The sequence below is a fragment of the Ptiloglossa arizonensis genome, chromosome 10 (assembly GCF_051014685.1).
Source record: "Ptiloglossa arizonensis isolate GNS036 chromosome 10, iyPtiAriz1_principal, whole genome shotgun sequence".
Taxonomy (NCBI): Eukaryota; Metazoa; Arthropoda; class Insecta; order Hymenoptera; family Colletidae; genus Ptiloglossa; species Ptiloglossa arizonensis.
This window is the reverse complement of record NC_135057.1, coordinates 15,391,327-15,412,880: the sequence shown is the minus strand read 5'-3', so window position 1 is coordinate 15,412,880 and position 21,554 is coordinate 15,391,327. Positions and strand designations below refer to the sequence as shown.

At 49.4% G+C, this 21,554-nt stretch overlaps 1 protein-coding gene and 2 long non-coding RNA genes across 3 annotated transcripts in view; 1 reads left to right on the top strand and 2 right to left on the bottom strand.

Annotated features, from left to right (window-relative positions):
- Kon (chondroitin sulfate proteoglycan 4-like protein) overlaps positions 1 to 1,146 on the bottom strand; it is a 40,866-nt gene extending 39,720 nt beyond the window's left edge. The window contains exon 1 of the mRNA XM_076321705.1: positions 976 to 1,146. Within this exon, the coding sequence (XP_076177820.1) occupies positions 976 to 1,057 (82 nt within the window). The 5' untranslated portion in view covers positions 1,058 to 1,146. The remainder of the gene's footprint in view (positions 1 to 975) is intronic.
- Positions 1 to 20,442, top strand: part of LOC143152044 (uncharacterized) — a 54,855-nt gene extending 34,413 nt beyond the window's left edge. The window contains exon 7 of the long non-coding RNA XR_012993483.1: positions 20,035 to 20,442. This is a non-coding gene — a long non-coding RNA (uncharacterized LOC143152044). The remainder of the gene's footprint in view (positions 1 to 20,034) is intronic.
- On the bottom strand, positions 1,069 to 8,540 carry LOC143152045 (uncharacterized). Its single transcript, XR_012993485.1, has 2 exons — positions 8,331 to 8,540; positions 1,069 to 1,810 (listed from the first exon to the last, which is right to left on the bottom strand). It is a non-coding gene; the product is annotated as an uncharacterized LOC143152045 (long non-coding RNA).
- Positions 20,443 to 21,554: the final 1,112 nt, after the last annotated feature.

Below are 21,554 nucleotides of genomic sequence, written 5' to 3'. Positions count from 1 at the left end.
ACTATAATAGAACCTCCATTATTCGAACTAATTGGAAGACACGATCGTTCGGTTAAGGAAATTTTCAGGATAATGGAACACGCTTCCTTTTCAGTGGTCCGTGTCGTACTCGGTGCGAAATAATAAGAATAATATCCAGAGGAATGGAAACCTACGTATAAACGATTCCCCGGAATTCCTCGTGTATTCAACTACCTGGAATCGCGTTCCTTTTATTCCGAAAATTATTATCCACGTTCGTTTTATCGTTTTACGACCGTTTGAATAATTTCCAACAAAGACACTTCCAGGGTCGATAATCGTAGCTTTTCCGCTACCGTGCAATTTCTATTCTTCGATGTACGAAGAACAGTCATTGTATCGTGTTTCTTTTATCATTGTCGGCGATGGTCGGTCCTTGTAGGACCGGACCTCTGGACGAGACGAACGAATATAAATATGAACGACTACGCGGAAATCAGCGTTGAAAAATTCGATACGATTTTTCCATCGGCGAGGAATTAGTAAAAGATACCTTGGTACGCAATAAGGGAGACTCGAAATCGGTGATAAACTCGATAATTGACGATCTCGCGTAAAAAATACGAATAACGGTAACTTGAAACCGAACGAAATTAGACGCTCGAAGGTTTCGCGCAGGAATCGCGAATATATACGATATTACGGCACGGTGAGCGGGTAAATGAAAGGTACTCGGTTGTTGAAATTTGTCCACGACACGCCTATTCTATTATCTCGGCCCTTAGCGGTCGCGCCTCTTACTTTGCGCATCGTTGTACCACGGTATAACGCATTCACGCTGGCCACTCGTTCGCGTTGACCATAAAAGTTCGTCTAGGTCGGTTTGCGCCGGATTTTCCCATCTCGCGATCTCAAATTTACGCTCGCGCGATCTCGAACGCGGCCAAAGAGAAAGAGAGAGAGAGCAAAACCCGCGTTTCTTTCGTCATCGTACAAGGGACGTCTATACATTACCTTTTTCATCCGTTTGGCAGTAGCCCAAGAGGGACGCCGTTACTGCTAAGAACATTAACAGCCCCATGTCGTTGAGAAACATTAGGCCCCTCCCTGTACGTCTTCCTTTTATCCTTTCCGCCTGTTCGTTTCGCTCCCTCGGACGGTCTCTGCCGTCGAGGATGTTGCTTTCTTCCCGAGACGTTCCACCGTCCCCTGTTCTCTTCTGTTCCCGTTAACTCGCGCACAGGAGAAAAGTTTACGCGTCGAACCGGGGGTACACAGCGGCACTTAAAGGATATCGGGTCCACGTGACGGGAATTACGAGAGGCCGTTTACAGGCCGTGTTCGTGGCACTCGCGCGTACTTTTCCCATCCGTTTCCGCGGTTTCGTCGTACGTCACGAACGAAAGCACGAACCGGGCACCGAAGATCGAATCCGTGATCGGGTCTTCGCGACGACGACCAGACTCGCGCGGTCTTGGTACGGGATCACACCACGGTCTTCGTCGCGCGTTTCAGTCAACATTCACCACCACTCGTCTCTATTTTCGGGGACGAATCAGAGTACGCGGACTGGTCGTGGCAACGCGGAAACGACGACGGTAGCGAGTCGGTTCGCGCCAAGTCGTAAAATCGAACGCTGCATCCGTGAGTATCGGTTCGACGACGACGACAACGACCACGACCACAACGACCACGATCGCGTAGACAACGACGACGACGACGACGACGAAGACGACGACGACGACGTTGTTCCGCTAGCTGCAGACTGCGCTCTACACTTGGAATCGACGCTGGCTGGCATCGTGCACGTACTCTGTTCGTTTCCTGGTCCGGTGAACCCCGCTCGTTTCTGGAAAGGACACCGGGTGCACAGGTGTATAACGACGGCCACGTTTTCACTCTAGCGCGGTTTAATCAACGCCGAGACAGGATTTGGGTTTAGGGCACGTTTACACTGCCACGACGAGCCCGCGCACGGTTTTTGGCAGGGTTCTCTCGGGCGTTCGTGTTGGCACAACGAGAGTCGAGGAGAAGGCACTTGAAGCGTTTAACGCGTTGCCTCTCGCGGCATTCGTTTTTGATTAATAATAATAATACCGGCCTCGGCTCGCGCCGAAGGTGCACGGAATATCGTCAAGCGAGGTAAAAAATCGCTTCGAAACCGAGGGGGGTTACGCCGAGTTGCTGTTTCGATGTATCGCGATACAGAACGATGGAGCGTTTTGTTTTTTTTTTGTTTTTTTTTTCTTTTTTTTTTTTTACAGAGCACGAACCTAGGTATTGTAAAAACGTTGGACGGTGTAATGAAAAACACAATAGTCGCTCTTTTAATATTTATTTGCGGAATTAAACGATCGATTTCGCGTTTGAAATTTTCCCCATTTATCGCGAGTGCCGCTGTTACTTTTCCGCGATTTCGTTCTATCGTCGGGGATTAAAACAATAATTACTCCGTTCGATGATAAATTTTTACATGTTCTATTCCCATCCGAAGTGGTCGTTAAAAAATGTGTCGATTTTTGAGATTACTTTACACGGATGGAATAAAAAATGTTCGCTCAACATCGAGAAAACAATGTTACGATACCGAAACCGAAAATCGCTTCTGGCCCTCGTCCATCGATTTTTCGATCGATGTTAACTAATTGCAAGGACTTTTCTACCCGGTTTTGCGAGTACTATTTGCTCTCGAGGTCTGTAAACATTTTTTTAACACCGTGTGTATAATCTGAATGGTAGGATTAAATAAAGCATGATATGTTGATGCAGAGATAAATATAGCGTGTCCGGTAAACCGTGGAACAACCGGCGGGAAGGTGATACCTCGTTGGAAAACAAGCAGACAAATATTGAATGCATTTTTTTTCGATGGCCCAGTTTCGGAGAAAGACGACTTCCCGGAAGTAGCGATAACCTTTCCGTAGGACAAACCTTTTCGAGGTCTCCGAGCACCCGACGAAGATCGTTCGGTCTTACAAGGAAGAACTAAATATTCATTTCGGAGATCAAACGATACTAATATTTGATCTCGGTCGACAAATTTCACTCTATTCGCAACGTTGGACACGTTCGAGGGAAGCGTCAACGTTCCGTATAAATAAATGGCCGTAAATTTTAAGCATTTGCACCGATAAACGGTCCAAAGTTATCCTATCGGCGTTCATCTACGTTACATCAACGTTCGAAGCGAACGCGTGTACAATTTGCGACGTATAAATGCACGAAGGTATTTATAATTCGTCGAACAAGAATCTGATACCGAGGGAACGTGAACGTACGACCGAACGTAAGTCACCGGACACTCTTCGGTGTACGTTCTTTATTTACCAAGTGTCGGGTGACTTATCGTCGGAAAGTACATACACAAAGCAATAACTCTGCCCACCAAAAATATTCCCGATACTTTCGTCCGTACCGAAAAATGTTTACAAAGCTACGTGGTATCCAAGGGGTGTGTATATCGTGTCGGTAATAGCTTCTTCGTCGTATGGTAAACGTAAAGGGGATTTCGTTACGTCTTCGTCGATGCGGTGCTCGCGTTGCGAGTAACGTGTTCCGGCGCGTGAAAAAATATCGGAAATATTTCACGGGAAGACGAGTTACCTACTCCCCTGTATAAACGATACACGGAACAAGAACCGAACCCCGTGGCTCCTTAAAGGCGATCAGCGTTTTTACCGCGCATACGACACAAGAACACGTGTTTATTACACGACAGAATGTCCCCGACCAGTGTAAACGTGCCCTTACGCGAACGTATCGTACGCTCTCGTTGTTTCGATTCACCGACGGAGACTCGCCACTTAGGAGACACTCGAAACCAGAGTCGTTTTTCTCGCGCTACCGAAGACACCATAGAATTCTCTTTCGGTCTGGTCGCGAGGTTCCTCGCCAAAGAACCGATACTCCAGCCGGCCGTTCGTCCGAGGGAAATTAATACCGGGAATTTGCTCGCCGAAAGAACCACGAGCTCGTCGTTGGTCGTTTGCTCGCTGTCGCCGAGAGACGAAGGGTCGAAGTTTCACCGGGTTTTCCAAATTTGTCAAATTATTCGATCCGAGCAGTTCTCGTGGTTTTTGTCGACACCGTTCATAGTTTGCACGAACACGAGGCTTTTTTCTCTAGAATTTCCAAATTTATTTCGATCGAAATACTTTCAATAAATTCGCGCACTCCGATCGATTCGTTCGGTACGCGCGCAGTTCTTCGTCTGGAACGAATTTCGAACGTCGAAGCCTCTACGAAACCTCGAAACGCGTTAATCCCGATAATATTTTACCCGGATACCGAACGGAGATCGTTGACTAACGTAACTTTGCGTCAATTTTCACGCACCGTGGGATTTATTCGTACGCGCGTATCCGTGACGGTCGAAATCAATTTGGAGAATCGTCCCGAAACGAAACGATAATCCCGGTTACATTTTACTCGTACGCGCGTCGCTGATCGTCGGACAACGAAACTTTTTACGTATTTAATTCGATATCGAGAGTCGGACGCGCCGGTGAACGGTCACGGTGGCGAAGCGACGATGCGATTCGGTGGTTGGAATTTCATCTTCCAAAAAGGGAATCCGTTCGACGTCGGTTTTCCTCGGCCCCGCGTCCCTCGCCCGACAACTACGCTCGCGTTTACGCGCGCCTCGGTGAACGAGACTCGAGTGCACGGCGTTGCCCGTAAAAAATCGCTTATCATACTGTGAAAAGCTAACGATGCTCCGGATTCCCGTGCGTTTACTTTCTCGTCGGGAATCGACGAGCTTGCGAATCCGTTAAAATAAATCCGTGGGTACCCCGACCATGGGGACTGGGGGGGGTTAAATTCGAGCCGATCGAAGGATACTTTGCGCGGTTCCCTTCGATTCGAGAAAAGGGGGAGAACGAAAAGGGGTTTCTCCACAGTCCAAACACTCGAACGACCCTTGTTCGCCCGTACGACTCCTCCTCCTTGGCCGCTCTCCTTCCAAGTCTTTGCTTTTCGTTTCTTTTCCACTTTCCGGTCGCCGAGGTTTTGCATTCCGTGTCTCGATCGGTGAACGGTGTGTTTCTCGCGAGAAATTCAAAGCGGTGGGTAACGGGAAAGTCACGATCGGACCCGCGAATCTCATTTGCCATCGCGATCGTTCGGTCGCGATCGCTCGACTCGATTCCAAACGAAAAACGAATGGAAAGGTTGGCTCGCGAGCCATATTTCTCTCGACCCTCTACCCCCACGACCCTCGTCCAATCCGCTCGTTTGTTCCGAGGTAAACGCCACACGGGTGGAACGGAGAGAAACAGAACGGGAGAGAAAGAAAAAAAAGAAGAATAGAAGAAAGTGACCGGCATTCCTATTCAACGAAAGAGTCGAATACAACGCGAACAATCATCCCAGTCTCCGCGTGCGGCTCGTTCGTCTCTCCGTTACCGATATTCAGTCCCGGCACGATCGAACACGCCAACGCGAGCACGTTTTCATCCGCGATCGTCGAGATTCTGTCCGTCCGTCGGCCGCTGCGAGTCGAACAATCGTATCGTGTTTCCACCGGAGAATCCTCTCTTCCTCGACCTCTTCCCTCCGGAAAGGATAAATATTTCACCGGTAGACGAAGAGGGTGGTACGGGTGGTGGTGGTGGTGGTGGTGGTGGTGGTGGTGGGTGGGCGAGGGCGAGGGTGAGGGTGTGTCTTGCCGCGGAGCGAGATCATTGGTGATTTTACGGAGTCTATCTATCCTCTTTACGCCGCGGAGATAAACGTTTCCCGGAGAGCTTTAAACCGAGATAAGGAAATGTACGCGATATCTTTGAAAACTCGTAAAGTCTCGTGGATTTCCATAATGCAAACCGGCCCGATGTATACGTATACGCGAGTGTACAGGGTGGTACGAAGAACAACGCTATTGCCGAATACGGTGGCCGAAGTGTCTTAGTAACCGGGAACGGTTCCATGGTGGTGCGGCGAGGCGCATCGGATCGGATGGAAAATAAAAGGAAAAACCGCGGAGCGAAAATAATCACCGCTTTCAAATGGTATTCAAACGATTTTATCACGAGCAACCACCCCCGGATAATTCCGGCGATATTCTAAACGCGTTCTTTTCTCCGGTTCTCTGCACGCCATTTAAATAAACGCTACGGATATTTATTTCCGCGTACACGTCCGGTTTAATCGTTACGATGCTCGGTTCTGTAGACGTTGTATTGCCCTTTGTCGTACGACGGGCCACGTTCCGTTGAATAAACAAAATAAAAATAATCCCGCGGATCGATCGACGAACGTAAACGCAGACGTTTGTCGATAACCGATGCTCCGGTGCGTGCGACGCGGTGTCTTTCGCGTCTCGGTCGTTGCTCGTGTCTCGACGAGTACTTATTTCGAGAGACGATTTAATCGTTCGCGAACGCTTCGACGTGTCTGAGAAACTCTCGCGTACACTTTGTTCGGTAAAGAGAACCCGCTGGACGAACGAACGGGAAAGAGAAAAATACTCGCGAAACGGGTTGCTACCGATTCCGGGTAGAAATAAAGGACGACCGTGCAGGATCGTTGTTGGTGCGCTTTTAGCGTACCGGAAGAGAATGTTGTTTATTCAGTCGAGTTTTAAAATGTTTCGACTCTTTCCTCGAAACACCCGGTAGGTACAATACCGCGTCTTTCTTTTTTCTCCTGGCAGTGAGCCGCACAGCCTGGAAACCGAGTCCGTCTATCGGAGAATCGGTAATGTTTATAGCGTATTTACGTTTCCGGACGCCTGGCGGGTTGGAGAACCGGGGGGAGAGAGGTAATGCCGGCAGTGATACTATACTTCCATCTAATGTAACAAGCTTTCAAACGATACACGTATTTCGCACATGCACGCGCCGAGAGAAAGAGAGAGACAGGTAGAGCAGCCAGTTGGCTTCTAGGGGGTGGAAAGATAGACTTCCTTTCACCTTTTCCCGAGTCTGGCCAGCCGAGGAAGGGGATATTATCGGGCAGTCGATGAAAGTGTCTGGTCGCGTCGTGGTAATCGATCACGTTGTTTCGTCCGATCGAAGTCTCGCGTACCTGAAAACCTCGCGCGAAACCGAGGGAACAATGGACCGCGCGCTCGAAAGAACGATCCGCCGCGGTAATAAACGCGTCCTTCCCTCGTTTGAAGCGGTTGCCGCCTACGGGGGTTTATATTACGCGAAGGTGGTATTCTCGCGGGCAAACGTTGCCGAGAGCTGTCTCCGACGGTTGCAGAAGAACCGGGTTTGCGGAGAAGCGTCGAGCGTTGATTTCGCCGCGGAGCCAGAGAGACAGCTCCGTTTCCCTCGGAATGCCTACGAGCTACGATTCTCATCTACGGTCTCGCGGATGTTCGTGGAACGACTCGAGTATCCGTGCGTCGACGAGCAGCTTCGTTCTTCGTCACGTGGAATTAGCCAAGTTCTCGTACGGTCTCGATGTCACCGAGGATCTCGGCGATCTCACGGTCGGTCGATTCGGTCGTTGGTCGTTTCGTAGACGTTCGTAACTGGCTGGAAGTGCCGTGGGATCTGCTCGCGACGCAGCTCGTTTTTCTCGCCGGTTCGATCGAAGCCTCTTCGAGGTTCGCGATCGCTCTTACGAGACGCACGCTCGCGGTGACGGGGATCCACACCGGGGAGAGCGGGACGCGCACACGCGCACACGCGCACACGCGCACACGCGCGCACGCACTCGCTCGTACGCCCACGCGCGGTCAGACGTGTGCACGCGTACACGTAGACACATATATGTACACACACACATAGGCAAAATCCATACGGTGTCTGGCAGACGCGCGTCGCACGCGCGCGTGTACTCTCGCCGGGAGAACACGCCGAGTACCGGGACAACGAGACGACGACGACGACGACGACGAGAACGACGCGTTCGTCGCGGTACTCGAGCGACGTAGCGGGTTTCGAGGAGAAGGCGCGCTCGGCTCTCGAAAAATGACGCGGATCGTAGGACACGGTCCGTCGGGCACGACGAGAGCCACCGTGGATCTCGCGCAATGGCCCTCGCGTACGCCGAACCCGAGCACGCGGCTGAAATTTAAACCGTCACTACCACCGGCAACACCACACCACCGCACACCACCACCGGCACAACCACAGACCGGTGTATCGCTATACCCACCCCTGGGTGGCCGCGACGCGGAACCGGAGAGCGGAACAATGACAGAGGTGTGCGAGCAGGTAAAGAGAGTCGACGAGAGGGTGGCTGGCGAGCCCCGACCGGTGTCGACGATTCGAATCGTCGTTGAAACGCGCACGACCACCGAGACAGAGAGCACCCCTGGGTCGCCATCGACTACGGTATCAAACTACCCCGGTGTATCTCGAGCTCTCGGTCGCGGCAGGGAACCCGGCCTCCTCCTCCTCGGATCGTGATTTTACCGTGGCCGCGGCAGCGGCAGCTTCCCTCCGTGCACCGGGACGCCGAGGACGCGCACCGAGCTCGCAGCTCCGTTTTCACTCGCAGCGTAGCGGGCACGCACCGCGGACCGAAGGGTGGCAACGAGCGTGCGTCCGAACGACGGAGAGGGAGAGACGGACCGAGAGAGGGATAGGGGAAGAGAGAAATACCGCTACGGAGAGAGGAGAGCACCGTGGTTCGACCGGGCGTTCCTCGGTCCTCCTCTGCCGCACGACGACTGAATCTTCGGGGTGGACTGGGGAGGCTGCGCGCAGGGTCGGCCCCCGCTCGTCACCCCGCACACCGTCAACCCTCCACCAACGATCCTCTCTCTTTCTCCCGACGACTCTCCCGCGTCTTTTTCTCCTCTCTACTCCTACCGTCGGCCCTCTCCCTTCCACCGCTTCTACTTCTTGCTCTCTGCCGCTCTGTCTGTCTACTCGACGTCCCCCATCCCTTACCCCTCGCTCGCCCCCGCTCCTTCGCGCTAGAAGTCTAGAGTAGCGATGGGTATTCGATCCCTCTTCGTCGCGAATCTTTGAGCAATTCGCTCCGCGGGGGTGCGAACGCTACGCTCGTTCGGTCCTCTCCTTTGCCTCGAGCACGTTCAACCTACGCGCTCTTTTTATTCCTTTCATCTTTTTGCCTAGTTTCCGGACGGGGGAGGACGCAGCCTCGTCGCTATCCAAGCTTCCTTCGGTTTTTCGAACTACATTTTTTCGAACGTTATTCCTTCGCCACCGACCGTTAGATTTTTGCGGTCGGCTCGACCTTTTCGTTCGCGTTAGTTTTATTTGTCGGTCGCTTGTGGCTTCCTCTGTATTCTCGATACGCGTATTTTTACTTTTTTTTTTTAAACAATGTATATCGCTCGTTGTACTCGGAAAGCGTATTCGAACACGTTGCTACGACGAGTACGGTTTATTTCTTTGCGAACGTTCCGATCGCGAATTCGAGTTCTCCGCGATCTTGACGAGCGGACGTTGCTTCGATCCGAAATGTGAAAATAAATTTCGAACAATTCGATACGGTGATAATGCGACCGGTGTATCGATACGTTGTTCGTTGAAAAACGTTTGTGTTCTAACGAGAACATGAAACGTACATCGTTCCGATGAGAAACCGAACAGATTTCCAAAATATTTTGAAAAAAGGGCGCAAGGAACGTTCTCTATCTCGGTCGTGATTTCGAAAGCAACGCGCACCTTCCGATCCCAGCGTTTCTGTGATCTCAACTCCGTTGAAGTTCCGTTATTTGTTACGACGTATATTTATATCTCCTTGTCATCCACGATTAATTGAGCTAGTTTCTCCCGCAACGGGATTCACAAGCTCGCGAAATTCCCTCGGATCGTGGTATAAATGTCGGAGCAAACGTTACGCGAGTACACATCCGAATTGCGAAGATAGTTGGTCGAATTCGGCGGATGGGAATATTTCGAAAGCATTGATATTTCGAACGGATCGCGTGCATCGGTGATGCATCGGTGTATAAAAATGTGAACGGTGCAGCGACTTGTATCGTCGTTCGACGCGTTGCAAGTCCATCGAAACGATACGTCGTCGTTTGAATATGTTTTTCGAGCATTCGGGAAATACTCGAAGCAACGAGGAAACTTTGATCGCGCGTACGTAAAGATTTGAAAGTGCCTCGAGGCCATCGCTAGCTCTTCCCTCTTTCTTGGACCCGACCGGTCGCGTTCCACCAACGTTCTCCCGTTTCCTCTTTATTTCCCTACGTATCTCATTTTCCTGCTTCGTTTTCGTCCCTTTTCCACTCTCTGTCTCGTTGATTCTCCGTCGTTACTTTCCCCCCTCTGCGCCTTTTTCCCTTGTTTCTCTCGTCCACCGGTTTTCTCTCAATTTCTTCGTACCCCTTTTCCACCCATCCTCCGGATTTCTTTTTCACCCTGGTTCTCCACGGTCCCCTTCCACCCGTGTTCCCCTTTCTCTATCCAACACTTTCGGCAGAGGGCAGCAACGGTGCCGAACTGCGGGGCGGACCGGGGACGCCGCTAACTTTTAGGATTTCTCTTTGTAGAAAGACGCGTTTATCTCGGGCTCAAAGGCAGCTGGAATTTTTAGCCGCGTTACGGCGAATACCGGCCGGTACTTTCTTTTTTTTTCTTTTTTTTTTTTTTTGACGAAAAGGTCGTCCATGAATTTCCACTATTCGGAAATTTATGCCGGTTTCCGAGGCCGTCCGCGCGAGACACGGGGGAGATTAATCGTCGAACATCGTCGGGGTACGGGGGGTAACGGGGAACGCGCGTCCGTCCGCGTCGCGGGACGTGCGTGCACGCTTTTTCAATTACGGCTTATCTACCCTCCGGGTCGCTGGATACCGAAACAATCGCGTCCCTTTTCCCTTTCGGTCGTCGTTGTCGTTCACGGGATCAATCGTAGCCTGCCGCGAGCAGCGTTTAACCGGGACAGAGACGGCCGTGATATCGATGCCGAGTCCAATGGTGAAAAGAACGACCGCGTGGACGTTACTTGTTGAAAGTTCTCCGATGATCTTTCCCTCGTCCCGATAAAAGGGAGTCACGGACGGCTGAAAGTAAACCGTCGAGACACCGTACCCGTGGAAAACATCGCCCGCGTCCCTTTCGCCCTACCTCTCGATCCACGAGGAACGATCGTCCCGGAAATTATTATCGTTCTCCTCGTTGTTTACGTAACGGTAGCCGTTTGCCGCTCCAACGGACAATACGGGAGAAACAAGCGGAATACCAAACGGAATAAACATAAGTATACGACGGAGGAGGTACGAGGAGAAGATGACGACAAGAAGTAGCTCGCTACACGCTTTCGCGGTTTCTCCCGCGAATTTTTTCGAGACGAGGAAACGACCACCGAACGACCCTCTCCGCGCGCACCTCGAGAGGACAGTTTCCGTTTCTCTCGAGTGCTTATCTCCGCGGATCGCGCACGTACGGCAATTTCAGGCGAATTGTTTGTAGCGAACCGTCTGCGGATTCAAACGAGCCTATTAGCACGCGAACGGGGGCTCATCCGCTTCGGTACGCGATATTCCCCGGCGAGATCAAAGCGATTCGAATTTCCAATCGTTTTATTTCGAGCGTTTTCTTTGCCGGGGAACGTCACTCGGTACCCGCAAGCTCCGCTTCGCTAATCGTTACGTCCTTCCGTTAACAAAGACACCCGAACGCACGCGATACGTATCTTGCCGGTGCTCTCGAACGAAACGTTGGAAACGCGTCCACGGACCGTCGCTTTTTCAATCGAACTTCAAAGCGGTGGCAACCGTTTTTAGCGTTCAGAAATTATAGTTGCCGCGCGGATTTTTCGTCCAGCTTCCCCTGCGTTCGTACGCGATGTTTCCTCGCAATTATTCGCAACTCGCGCGAACCGAGACCACGGATCGAAGGAAATTTCGTATCGCGAAACGTATTGCATCATATTCCCGCGACGAGTCGTTTCGAAAATGGATTTTCCTCGGTGCACCGTACTAACGAAGCAACCATCTTCGTTAGTTTCAACTTTCGGACGCCTTTCCCCTCATCCGTCTTCTTTATTTTGCCAACCGACCAACGACCGTGGAACGACCGACATTCGTTTGTACGACGATTTCTCCGGTACTGTTCGACGTGGATTATTTTCAACGGTTCCTCTCGGAGCTTGATTGCACGCAATTTTCTACGATTTTCGTTCCAACGAAATTTCAGCAGCTTCGAACGTCGGAAGAGCGACACATTCAACGCTGCTGACGCGAACCTCTTCGGACCCTGATATTCGTTCCCTTTACCGTTTTCGGAGCGTTACATTTGAATACCTAAAGAAAAACCGCTCGAACACTCGCTATTATTCACGACTCGATTCGATTTTATGCATTTATTCCCCGGGCGAAGGCCGACGATGATAAATTATAAATATTACGCGACGGAGAGAAACGGGAGGGAAAAAAGAATGTCGCGGGAACGAAGAAACATCGGTGATTCTGGGGTAGGGTTTTGCGAATCGACGGGCTCGAAAGATAACATTTCGGTGGATGCGTCCAAAGCGTCAAAGAGGAGGACATTGAATCGCGAGGTATAGCGTCCGCCGGTGCCAAGGGGTTAAATTACTTCCCCTTTAGCGCGCGATGTGTAACGGTTGTCGATGAAATATCGCCTCGCTTGTTTGATCTTACCGCGCGAATCCGGACGTTGCGAAAAGAAAAGAAAAAAAATAAAAGAAAAAACCAAAAAAACGACGATCCATGGTCATCGACCTAATATTATTCGCTACACGTAACGACCGAACTGTTCGCTCGGAGGCTCGCGCCGAATCTTGTCGTCGAGACCGCGTTGAATCGACGAAGGGGTAAACGCGTTTCAGCTCGAGCCGTTCTCGCATTTATTGTATTTCTATCGGTGCGTCGATCGGCAGATTCCTGTCGTATTTCCGTACGAATGCGGCAGTGGAGCAAATGACCAGCGTCGGGTTCGACAATCACGCTGGACCGTCGATGGCATTTCAAATATTCATCTCTCGACGCGCAGATTGAAAGTACGCGTGTAGTCACTCGACGGCCTGTTTTTCGGGAAACTAACGAGCGCCATTAAACGCGTTCCCGGGCATTTGTAGCGGGCCGTAATTAACACGTCGCGCACGAAACAAAGTGATACGCAAATATTTGCCAATTTCGAATATGATCGAGCTCGGGTTTCGTTTCTGCAACACGGTCCTGACGATGGCCGAGGCTCTCGGGGCTTACGCGGGGCCACCCTCCGCGACCACGGAGCAGAGGGTATCTTTCCGAATTTTTCATAACGATACAACGCGCCCCGATCGAAATGAGTTTTTTTCTACCATGAATAAAACATACGGTGAACTCTAAAATGGAATTTTTTATTCGTACATTAGACACCAGCGAGGAAAATGGCGATGCGATATGGCCGGTGGTGGTTCGTGCTCGTTGCTCGTCGCGGGCTTTGAAAAATTCCAAATCGGGGAACGTTATTTTTCGTCTCTCCGTGGAAGGGTGTCGGGGAACTTTTAACCCTTTGCGCTCGAAGCTTTCTTGCAACCAGGAACTAGCACCTCGATGAAATCTTTCGAATCGTGTAATTAATTTAAAACGAAACATTTTCGTTTCAACGTTTCGTATACATACGTTTACATCTTACGAGAAAGGAGTAATTGAATTTTAATTTCAATTCCAACTCACGATGGATTCCCAAGTTGGAGAACGTACACCGAATTAAGTGGCGATCGCCTCTCGAGTGGAAAGGGTTAGAATTTGTAAAATCGTAGAAATCGTTACGCTTTTGAAAAGGGAACGTTCTATCCCTCGACTGGTTTTCGTTCTATTTTGGAAGCTAATTGCTGAAAAGACGATGGTGCGACCCCCTGACAAAGCGAATTCCGTGGTTGGATCCTTGACGGTTATTCTCGCCGCCTCCTTGCGCCGATTTCTACCCTCCTGGATATCGACTGGCCTCGCGAAACTTTCGTCGAGCAAACAGATCTTCTTGTGTCGTCGACGGAGCACATAACGGCTCGATTTATATACCACGGTCTCCTCCGTTGGTTTCTTGTCGTTCGTAGGAACAGATATTTTCGTTCTCTCATTCTGAAATTGACTCGCCCCCTGGGGGATGTAGCGCGGGGACGGATGCGCGGGCCAATGTAAACCGATGTATCGAAGACGGAATACGCTCGCTGCGAGACGCAGGTCCGCTTCTACCCGGAAGCTTTTTTTTTCTACGCCGTTGAAACGGTTGTTTGCGCTACTTTAAACATTTCGACGATATCACCCTTCGGATATACAGGGCGTTGAATGAGTCCTGGTACGCTTATTCCAGTACCTGTGATTACACTCCGCGTGAACTATCATAAAGAAGCTTCGTGTGCAAGACTTTGCGTGTAAAGTGATCGTTACGATTACGGTAGATTGGTGAACGTATGTCTAAAATATATTTCCAAAGTCGTTACCGAAATCTAACAATTTACCGACCGATAAACAGGTACCGGAATCTCGAATTGCGATTAGATCTCATTAAACGCAACGATCGGTGGAACGGGCTTGATTAATCGAAACGATTTGTCGCGAGATCTCGTTGCGACCATGCAACCTTAATAACACTTTACTTGCGGCAACTAACGACGCGCGTGTTTACCTGTTACGTTCGGAGCGACGCGTTCGAAACGTTGGAAAAAATTGTGAAAAAATTACACAAATCGCACCGAAGAGGATCCGAAAGTCGCGTCGGGTTTGCGTTTAATAAAACGAACGATGCTCGCGAGCGTTACTTTCTTCGTACGGTGTCGCGAACACCGTTCCAAGACGTTGTATTTTTAACGTCACCCCTTTCAGTTTCGAAGCCACCGGGAAAAGACATTCCATCGGTCCCTATCGAATTTCGTCGCGCGAAAGTCCGCCTTTAAACTCGTATCGAGGAAGTTATCGAACGCATTCCGTGCCTTTGATGTTTCGTCGCGAGCACGCGCGAAACGCGTATCGTTACCGTTTCGGTTCGAGCATCGAGCTACTTTTTCCGTCGTCTCCGGGATCGTTTTTCTCTCGTTGTTCGAGGACGAGCGTGAAACTGGCAACGTTCGGTCGCAGGTCGATTCACACCGGCGTACTGGATGCTCGCGTACTTTTAATAACTCTCGTAACACCAGATGCTACGAAACAAAATTATCCAACTCTATAAAAAGCGAGGAAGCCGTGACTCTAGCGTTGATCGCGCCACCCCTCTAAAAGCAATCCCCTTGAGAGTCGATGCAACGGACCCAGTGTTTCCGTCATTGTCGGGCCGTTTTCCAGCAGTGTTCTTTCGCGAGGCACAATGCTCGTCTTTTCCCGAAACTTTTCAACCGTGACGAAATGACTCCGCTCTTTGAGCCTAGTCCTCTGTTCCAGGAAAGATGAAAACCCTCTCTATTCTCACGATTTGTTCGTTCGCGATTGTTTCGTCTTCTCTGGGAACGAAAATAGGAGCTCAAAGGAGATTCGGTGCGGTTGAGGAGAGTCCGAGAAAGAGGTAACGATTGCGTTGAACAGCGCGAAGAGAAAGGACTTTGAGAATGGTTTCGCACGGAATCCCGGGGGGACTGTTGTTTCGGAAATTCGAACGGGTAAACGTTTGGTCGGTCTTAATTGCAAAACATTCGGTCGTTGGGTCGATGTAAAGGATCTTGGACGTCGATCCGGGCAACGTGGTAAACTATCGTTCTACGTTCACTGGGTCCAACCTTGCTGAATTCCCGATACGTCGTTGTTTCGCGGAATTCGCGACCTCCCGCTGTCTTCGCCGGGGAAACAAAATATTTTGCCCGATCCTTGAATATCCTTGAATACCTGAGCACCCAAACAGTCACTCGCGTAGAGCTAGTCGTAGCAGCGAGGGTAGCTCTCGATCGTTGCGTAAAACTACAACGAAAACTTGAATTCGTTAATAGATATTCGAATCTCTTTGCCAATCGACCTTTCGTTGGTCGAAAAACGCGAGAGCTTGTTCAATTACGTAGAACCGCTCGAATCGTTTACCTCTATCTAGCGGCCGTATCCAATTCGTGGTCAGAATAAACGGATAACGCACAATGCGAGTCTCAATTTCGCTCTCGCGCTTGATTCGCTCTCAATGCGCTGTCGTTAGATCGAGCAAGCAAATGCGACGCATCGACGAGGCTTGCGTGGATACAATGGCCACTGAAAAGCTCAGGTTAGTCACTTTTTGAGTATCTTTTTGAGAGTCGTGTTCGTTTCTCGTCGGTGGGAATCGGACTCAAAGGAGTACATTTGGAACCGCGAAAAGGTGAATAAAGATCTTTCTTCAAGAATTTATCTGGGACAACCACTCGATGATCGATTCGATTTTTCTTCTCTTAGAAATGGCAAGTTTTTTATACCGGTAAATATCGTCACCGATTTAAATCCCGCAGAAGCGAGCAGTCGTTGCACAGTTGCACCGTCTGCGCGATAGTTTTCACAAACGGTTGGGATTTTATCGAATTTTATCGTATTGATCTGTCGCTGTTCGTTTCGAGGTATCAAAAAAGTCGACAATACATTAAGCCGTTATGAAAAAAAAACAGGTAAATGATATTTTGCGGGAAAAATTGCTCCTTTATCGGACTTCGAATGGAAAGCCGAAAAATTAAAAAATCGAAACAGTGACAATCTGTACGCCAAATTTCAGGGAAAAATATTGAAAATTGACAAAGTTATCGCGCGAACGGTCGCCCCCGCACAGTCTATCATTGTAGGTGTCATACTTTTTGTCGTTATTTCGTCTATTGTGTTACAATATTCAATGGATTTTCGGCTTCGCGGAGTGTCGCGACGATAAATGGGCCGGTACGCCCGTGTCTTCGTTCCTCTCGTCATTTTGATCATCATTTTTGTCAAGAGTGGATAATAGATCATCGTCGTTCGTAATTTTACACTCTGGATCGGTTTCGTTCGTATCTGTGTATCGTCGGTGATACAGTTTTCGGAATCGAAAACGTAAACATCGTTGTATACGCGGTTCAAACAATCGTCTAATTGGCGTTTCGGATAATCGACGTTGTACCGTATATTCGTTGTAACTGCAGACTATGGAAAACGATCGATTTTTTCGTATTCGCGAAAGGTAAACGCACTATACTCGGCCGTTGTCGCGTTCGTTGGAAACGTACTACTCTTTTGGGCAACCTTAACGCCCTGGTGTCGCGTGAACAGGCACGTGCTCGCGCTCGCGCTTGTGATTGCCGAGACTCGCGCGCGGTTTGTCCGTCGACCTCTCTCGCCAGAAGAAAGCCAGAGTTTATAAATATTTCGCGGTTTCGTCGGTCGCGCGCGACCCTCGTCCGCGCGCGTGTTAGAAAATAATGTCTGAAGAGCACGAGACAGACGGACGGCTCGTTGGAATGGGTTCACCGGCCCTTCCGGGGCCGCGTGGGATCGATAAACAAAATTCGACCGTCGACCAACCTCTGGTATAACGCGCGGTCCAATCCGTGACACCGTTTCGTCGAATATCGAGCGGTTCGAGGATCGAACGGTTCGTTTCCATCGACCGAATCGAATCTCCGTTCGGTGTCGGAGAATCGGCAGTTCGTTTCCACTGTAACTTTTGTTTAAGAGCGAGTCGCACCAATGCCGGCCACTTTATCGTGCGTTTGCTCGACGAACCGGAGACATCGAATCACGAGGCACTTGTTCCCTCGCTCGCTTGCTCAAAAGAAAAATCCTTAGTTAGTCAGGTCCCCCGAGAAAATTGGACACCAGAGGTTTCTCGCGTAAGCGGCTCGATTACCGTCTGGTTTATCACTCGCCCCACCTAATGTCGCGTACGCGTTATTTTCGAGACTTTACCGCCCGAAATTTCATCGCGCGTACTAAAACACTCGCCTCTTACCGGCGTGAATCATCCAGCGAATTTAACGATAATTTTCGCAAACGAGTTCGAACCGTTTCCTCGCATCGTCCGTATCGTTTTATTTTCGATACAATTCCTAGGCGAGGTTTGTACGAATTTTTCTATCGTTTTTCACCTAGGTTCTCCAGCGAATTGGGTACCACGTGTTGCGAAACACCCTGTGCTCGTCTACGTGCGAAATAAGACGCGTACGATAACGTAATAAGATTCTCGATCGAGTTTCCGTTTCGACGAGTTAATGTATCGCGCTCGCGTTTACATATTCCGAGGGATCGCTCTCTCGAGTTTGTTGCGAATTATGCGAACGTGTACCGTACGCGAAGTCTCTCGATGTCTTAATTTGCGGCAAGATCGAGAATCGCGAGACCCGGGGGTGCGCCTCCTCGAGTTAAGAAACATTACGCGTGGTTCGATATCGACGAAGTAACGTGATTCGGAGACAGTAGTCGCCGGGTGTTTGTTTTCCTCGTTCCGTGTATCGAGATTCGAGGAAATCGAGAGGAAAAGAGGGATGTAATTCCCTGAGCGTTTCGTGGTAATAATTCTGACGCAATCACGACGTGCACGTCTACGTTAGAAAACGGGAACGGAAGTCGATTACTGAACCGCGAGCTGGCAGCAGCAGTAAACCGTTGCTACACACGGGAATCCGTACCTTAGTTTTGAACAGTCGTAACCGCATTCGGAAGTACACACACAGAACGAGTAAGAGAGAGAGAGAAAGAGAGAGAGAGTGAGCGAAGTCGTGTATACCTGCGATTGCAGTATTACGTGACTTGTCGTTGATGGTACGATACGATACGATACTCCGCCGATAAGTATCGTGCGGGAACAACTACCGTATTCGATTTTCTATCGATCATTGTAGCGCGTTCGATCTCCTTGGTTAGCGAGAGAGCGAACGATGGCCTTTGTTAGGCCGTCCCGGACAATATAAATTTAATTTGTCAAACGGCCGCAACAAAAAATAATGTCAAATGCGACGATATACGGTCCGCGAACAATTGAATTCCTCTTTGAAATATCGATAATACCATGCTGGATTTAGTTCGACGTTGTCCTCGTTATTGAATCCACCCTCAAAAAGTCCACCATTGTTCGAGAGAAGCGTTTATATACTGGGTGAATCGTACTTTCGATTATACAATATTAATTCCGTTTCCTCTGTCTGGATAATTTAAGAACAACAAGGATCGAGGATAGGGACCAAAGTGGCGGAATATTTCTCCAAACGCTTCGATACTTTTCGACGAATTTTATTCTCTTTGCGTTCGGTCATTATTAACTGAATTTCTCGTTTACCTTCTCGACGTGCAAAGGATTCCATCCGCTGCGGTTTTACCTCGGATTATTAACAATCTTCGCAAAGGACGATTCAACGTGGAAACGCAAGATTTTTCTTCTACCTCAATCGCCGTTTGTACAAGTATAATTGGAGAACGCGTAATTGAAAATATCTCCTCGTCGGGGCTCGGGACGATCTTGTTTCATCGGCGGGGCGTACTCGCGTTGCTTTTTTCACCGCAACTTTTGCCTTTCGTTTCGTTCCGTTCGTTAAGAGCGGTGTAAATTTGCGAAATTTAACAATGTTTATGCACCGCGCGAACCGTGACCCCCTCCATGCCCCCCGTTCTTCCACGTTTTCTTTTATTCGTCACACGTGGCCCCGGGAACTTGAGAAACGCTGTACGAAATTATTTCACCGTTGACCGTAATAAATTGCGCGTAATTGCGGGTCAGAAAACACCGGGGCGACGGCGAGTACGTGCGAAAACGACGAAAAACATAAAAAATAGGACGAATTCTCCCCCCTTAGAGGCCCCCCACGCGCCACCTACTCTTTTCCTCGTTGAAAGCGTAAATCCGTCGTTGGCCGTATTACCGCGAGAAGCAAACTTCCTTCGCCGGTATAATTAGAAAACTTACGTTCGCCTTGAATATTTCGACGTCGTGGAATTTCGGCGAAGCTGAAAATGTCGCGCGCTTGCTCGCGCGGGCCCCGGGGAGAAACGGTGGGGGGTTACACGGTCCCCCTCCTTCGCGTCGTCGTTGCCTTTATATCGCGCCGGAAATATAAAATTCCGTTACGTGTCGCCTGACCGAGTTGTTTGTGCATTCGGAAAATATGCAAATTAAACTCGTTCCAGTTTCTTTCGTTGCGCGCTGATCCGCACGAAGCGTGCCCGCTCCGACCTCTTACCTCCGTGGGAGCGAAAACCTCGTTTATTCGATTTCGGTGGAATCGTCGAAAACGAGCGAGAAACTCTACCGTGACCCGAGATTCGAGACTGTGAATTCGAACTTTTAGGATCCGTCTTCGTCGAGCCACCACCACGGGGCAACAAGTGTTCTCCACGAAATTTTCGCGTCGAAAGAATTATCGGGGCCGATTAGGCGCGAGCGATTACATCGAAGGGAATTAAAATACGATGGTCGAGAGTTCGGGACGGTGTCTCGAAGAGATTCGTGATACTTCGGTGATATTTGTATCTCGAGTAACGGGTAAGATTTTGAAAACGAAAGAGAATTTTTCCAGGAAACGCTTAGGCGGTTTCGAAAACTGCTCCGGTCGTTCTCGTGAATCACCGTTTTTCGTTGCCACCGGGGAGAGTTACGATCGCAGCGGCAAAGTGAAAAACGAGGAGGAATGCCCGCATACCACCCATTCGCCGCCCTCCTCGCCGATTACGGGGCGCGGGAGTTGATTTTTATTCAACGCCGCCGAATCCGTCGTTAACGCGACCATAAAATATTGCTAATACGATTATCGATGTAACTGTTCGCTTAATATACGCCCGGAATTATAGAGTATCGTCTGTTACGCAGCCGGTGAATGAAATTTATTAGCCGGCCGGTGTTTTGAAACGTTAATCTGGATTTCGGCATCATTTTCCACTCTCTTTGTGTTTCGTTGTACAAGTATTACGCTTCCCGGGTTTATTTAACTATAAATTTCGACAGCTAGTTGCCAGCGGCGGCGGCAGCATAAGCTGGAAGCGCGTTCGCACGCGGCTATTAAATTTACCGTTCCGATAAAGCTATTATCCGTCCACGAGAAGAAGGCACAACGTGTTTCGTTGTCGCTCGTACGATTGCAAGTAAGAATCACCATTGGCCGATCACGCTGCGGCTGGAGTAAATATATATCGTGTGTACATTATAGATTATCGATCTTAATAAGGGCGTTGTTAAGGGCTGGTGCACATAATGGTTTAAAATATCAATTTGTCGAAATGTTCCGTTAGATCGAGCAAAGGCAGTAAGTGTAAGTCATCTTCTAGGAGGGTATCTATACAATCCGCGATTCATTCCATCAGGAGCCTTCGAGGTGCTCGGATCTATGTCTGTGGGGCACGTGGTCTATCCACGGACTATTCTGAAGTCTGGCTGATCCTGTGCTGATCAGTGCTGACCAGTGCTGACCCTTTTGGATACCTAGACCCTCCACAGACTACCATGGATACCGTTTGACTCCTTGGTAACTAACGATAATGAATACTGGTGACCATTCTCTAATCTATTTTTATTTTTTGTTTGCCTCATTTATCTTATTTGTTCAGACATATCTGTGTTTATTCTCCAATTTTAATTTGTATTTGTTTTCCCATGTTTACTTTCTCCGTTACTGCACGACTGTATTCAAATATTAACCCATATATACTGCGTTAATAATTATTTACCCGATACATCTATAGGAATTTCACTCGAGAGAATACAAAAGAGCGCGAGGGTGCACAAAAGTGCACTTTTCCGAGTAAGAGTAAATTTTAGTCGAACGCTCTTGGATACAATAAAACAATGCATCGGGATTAAAAGGACGCCAAACTG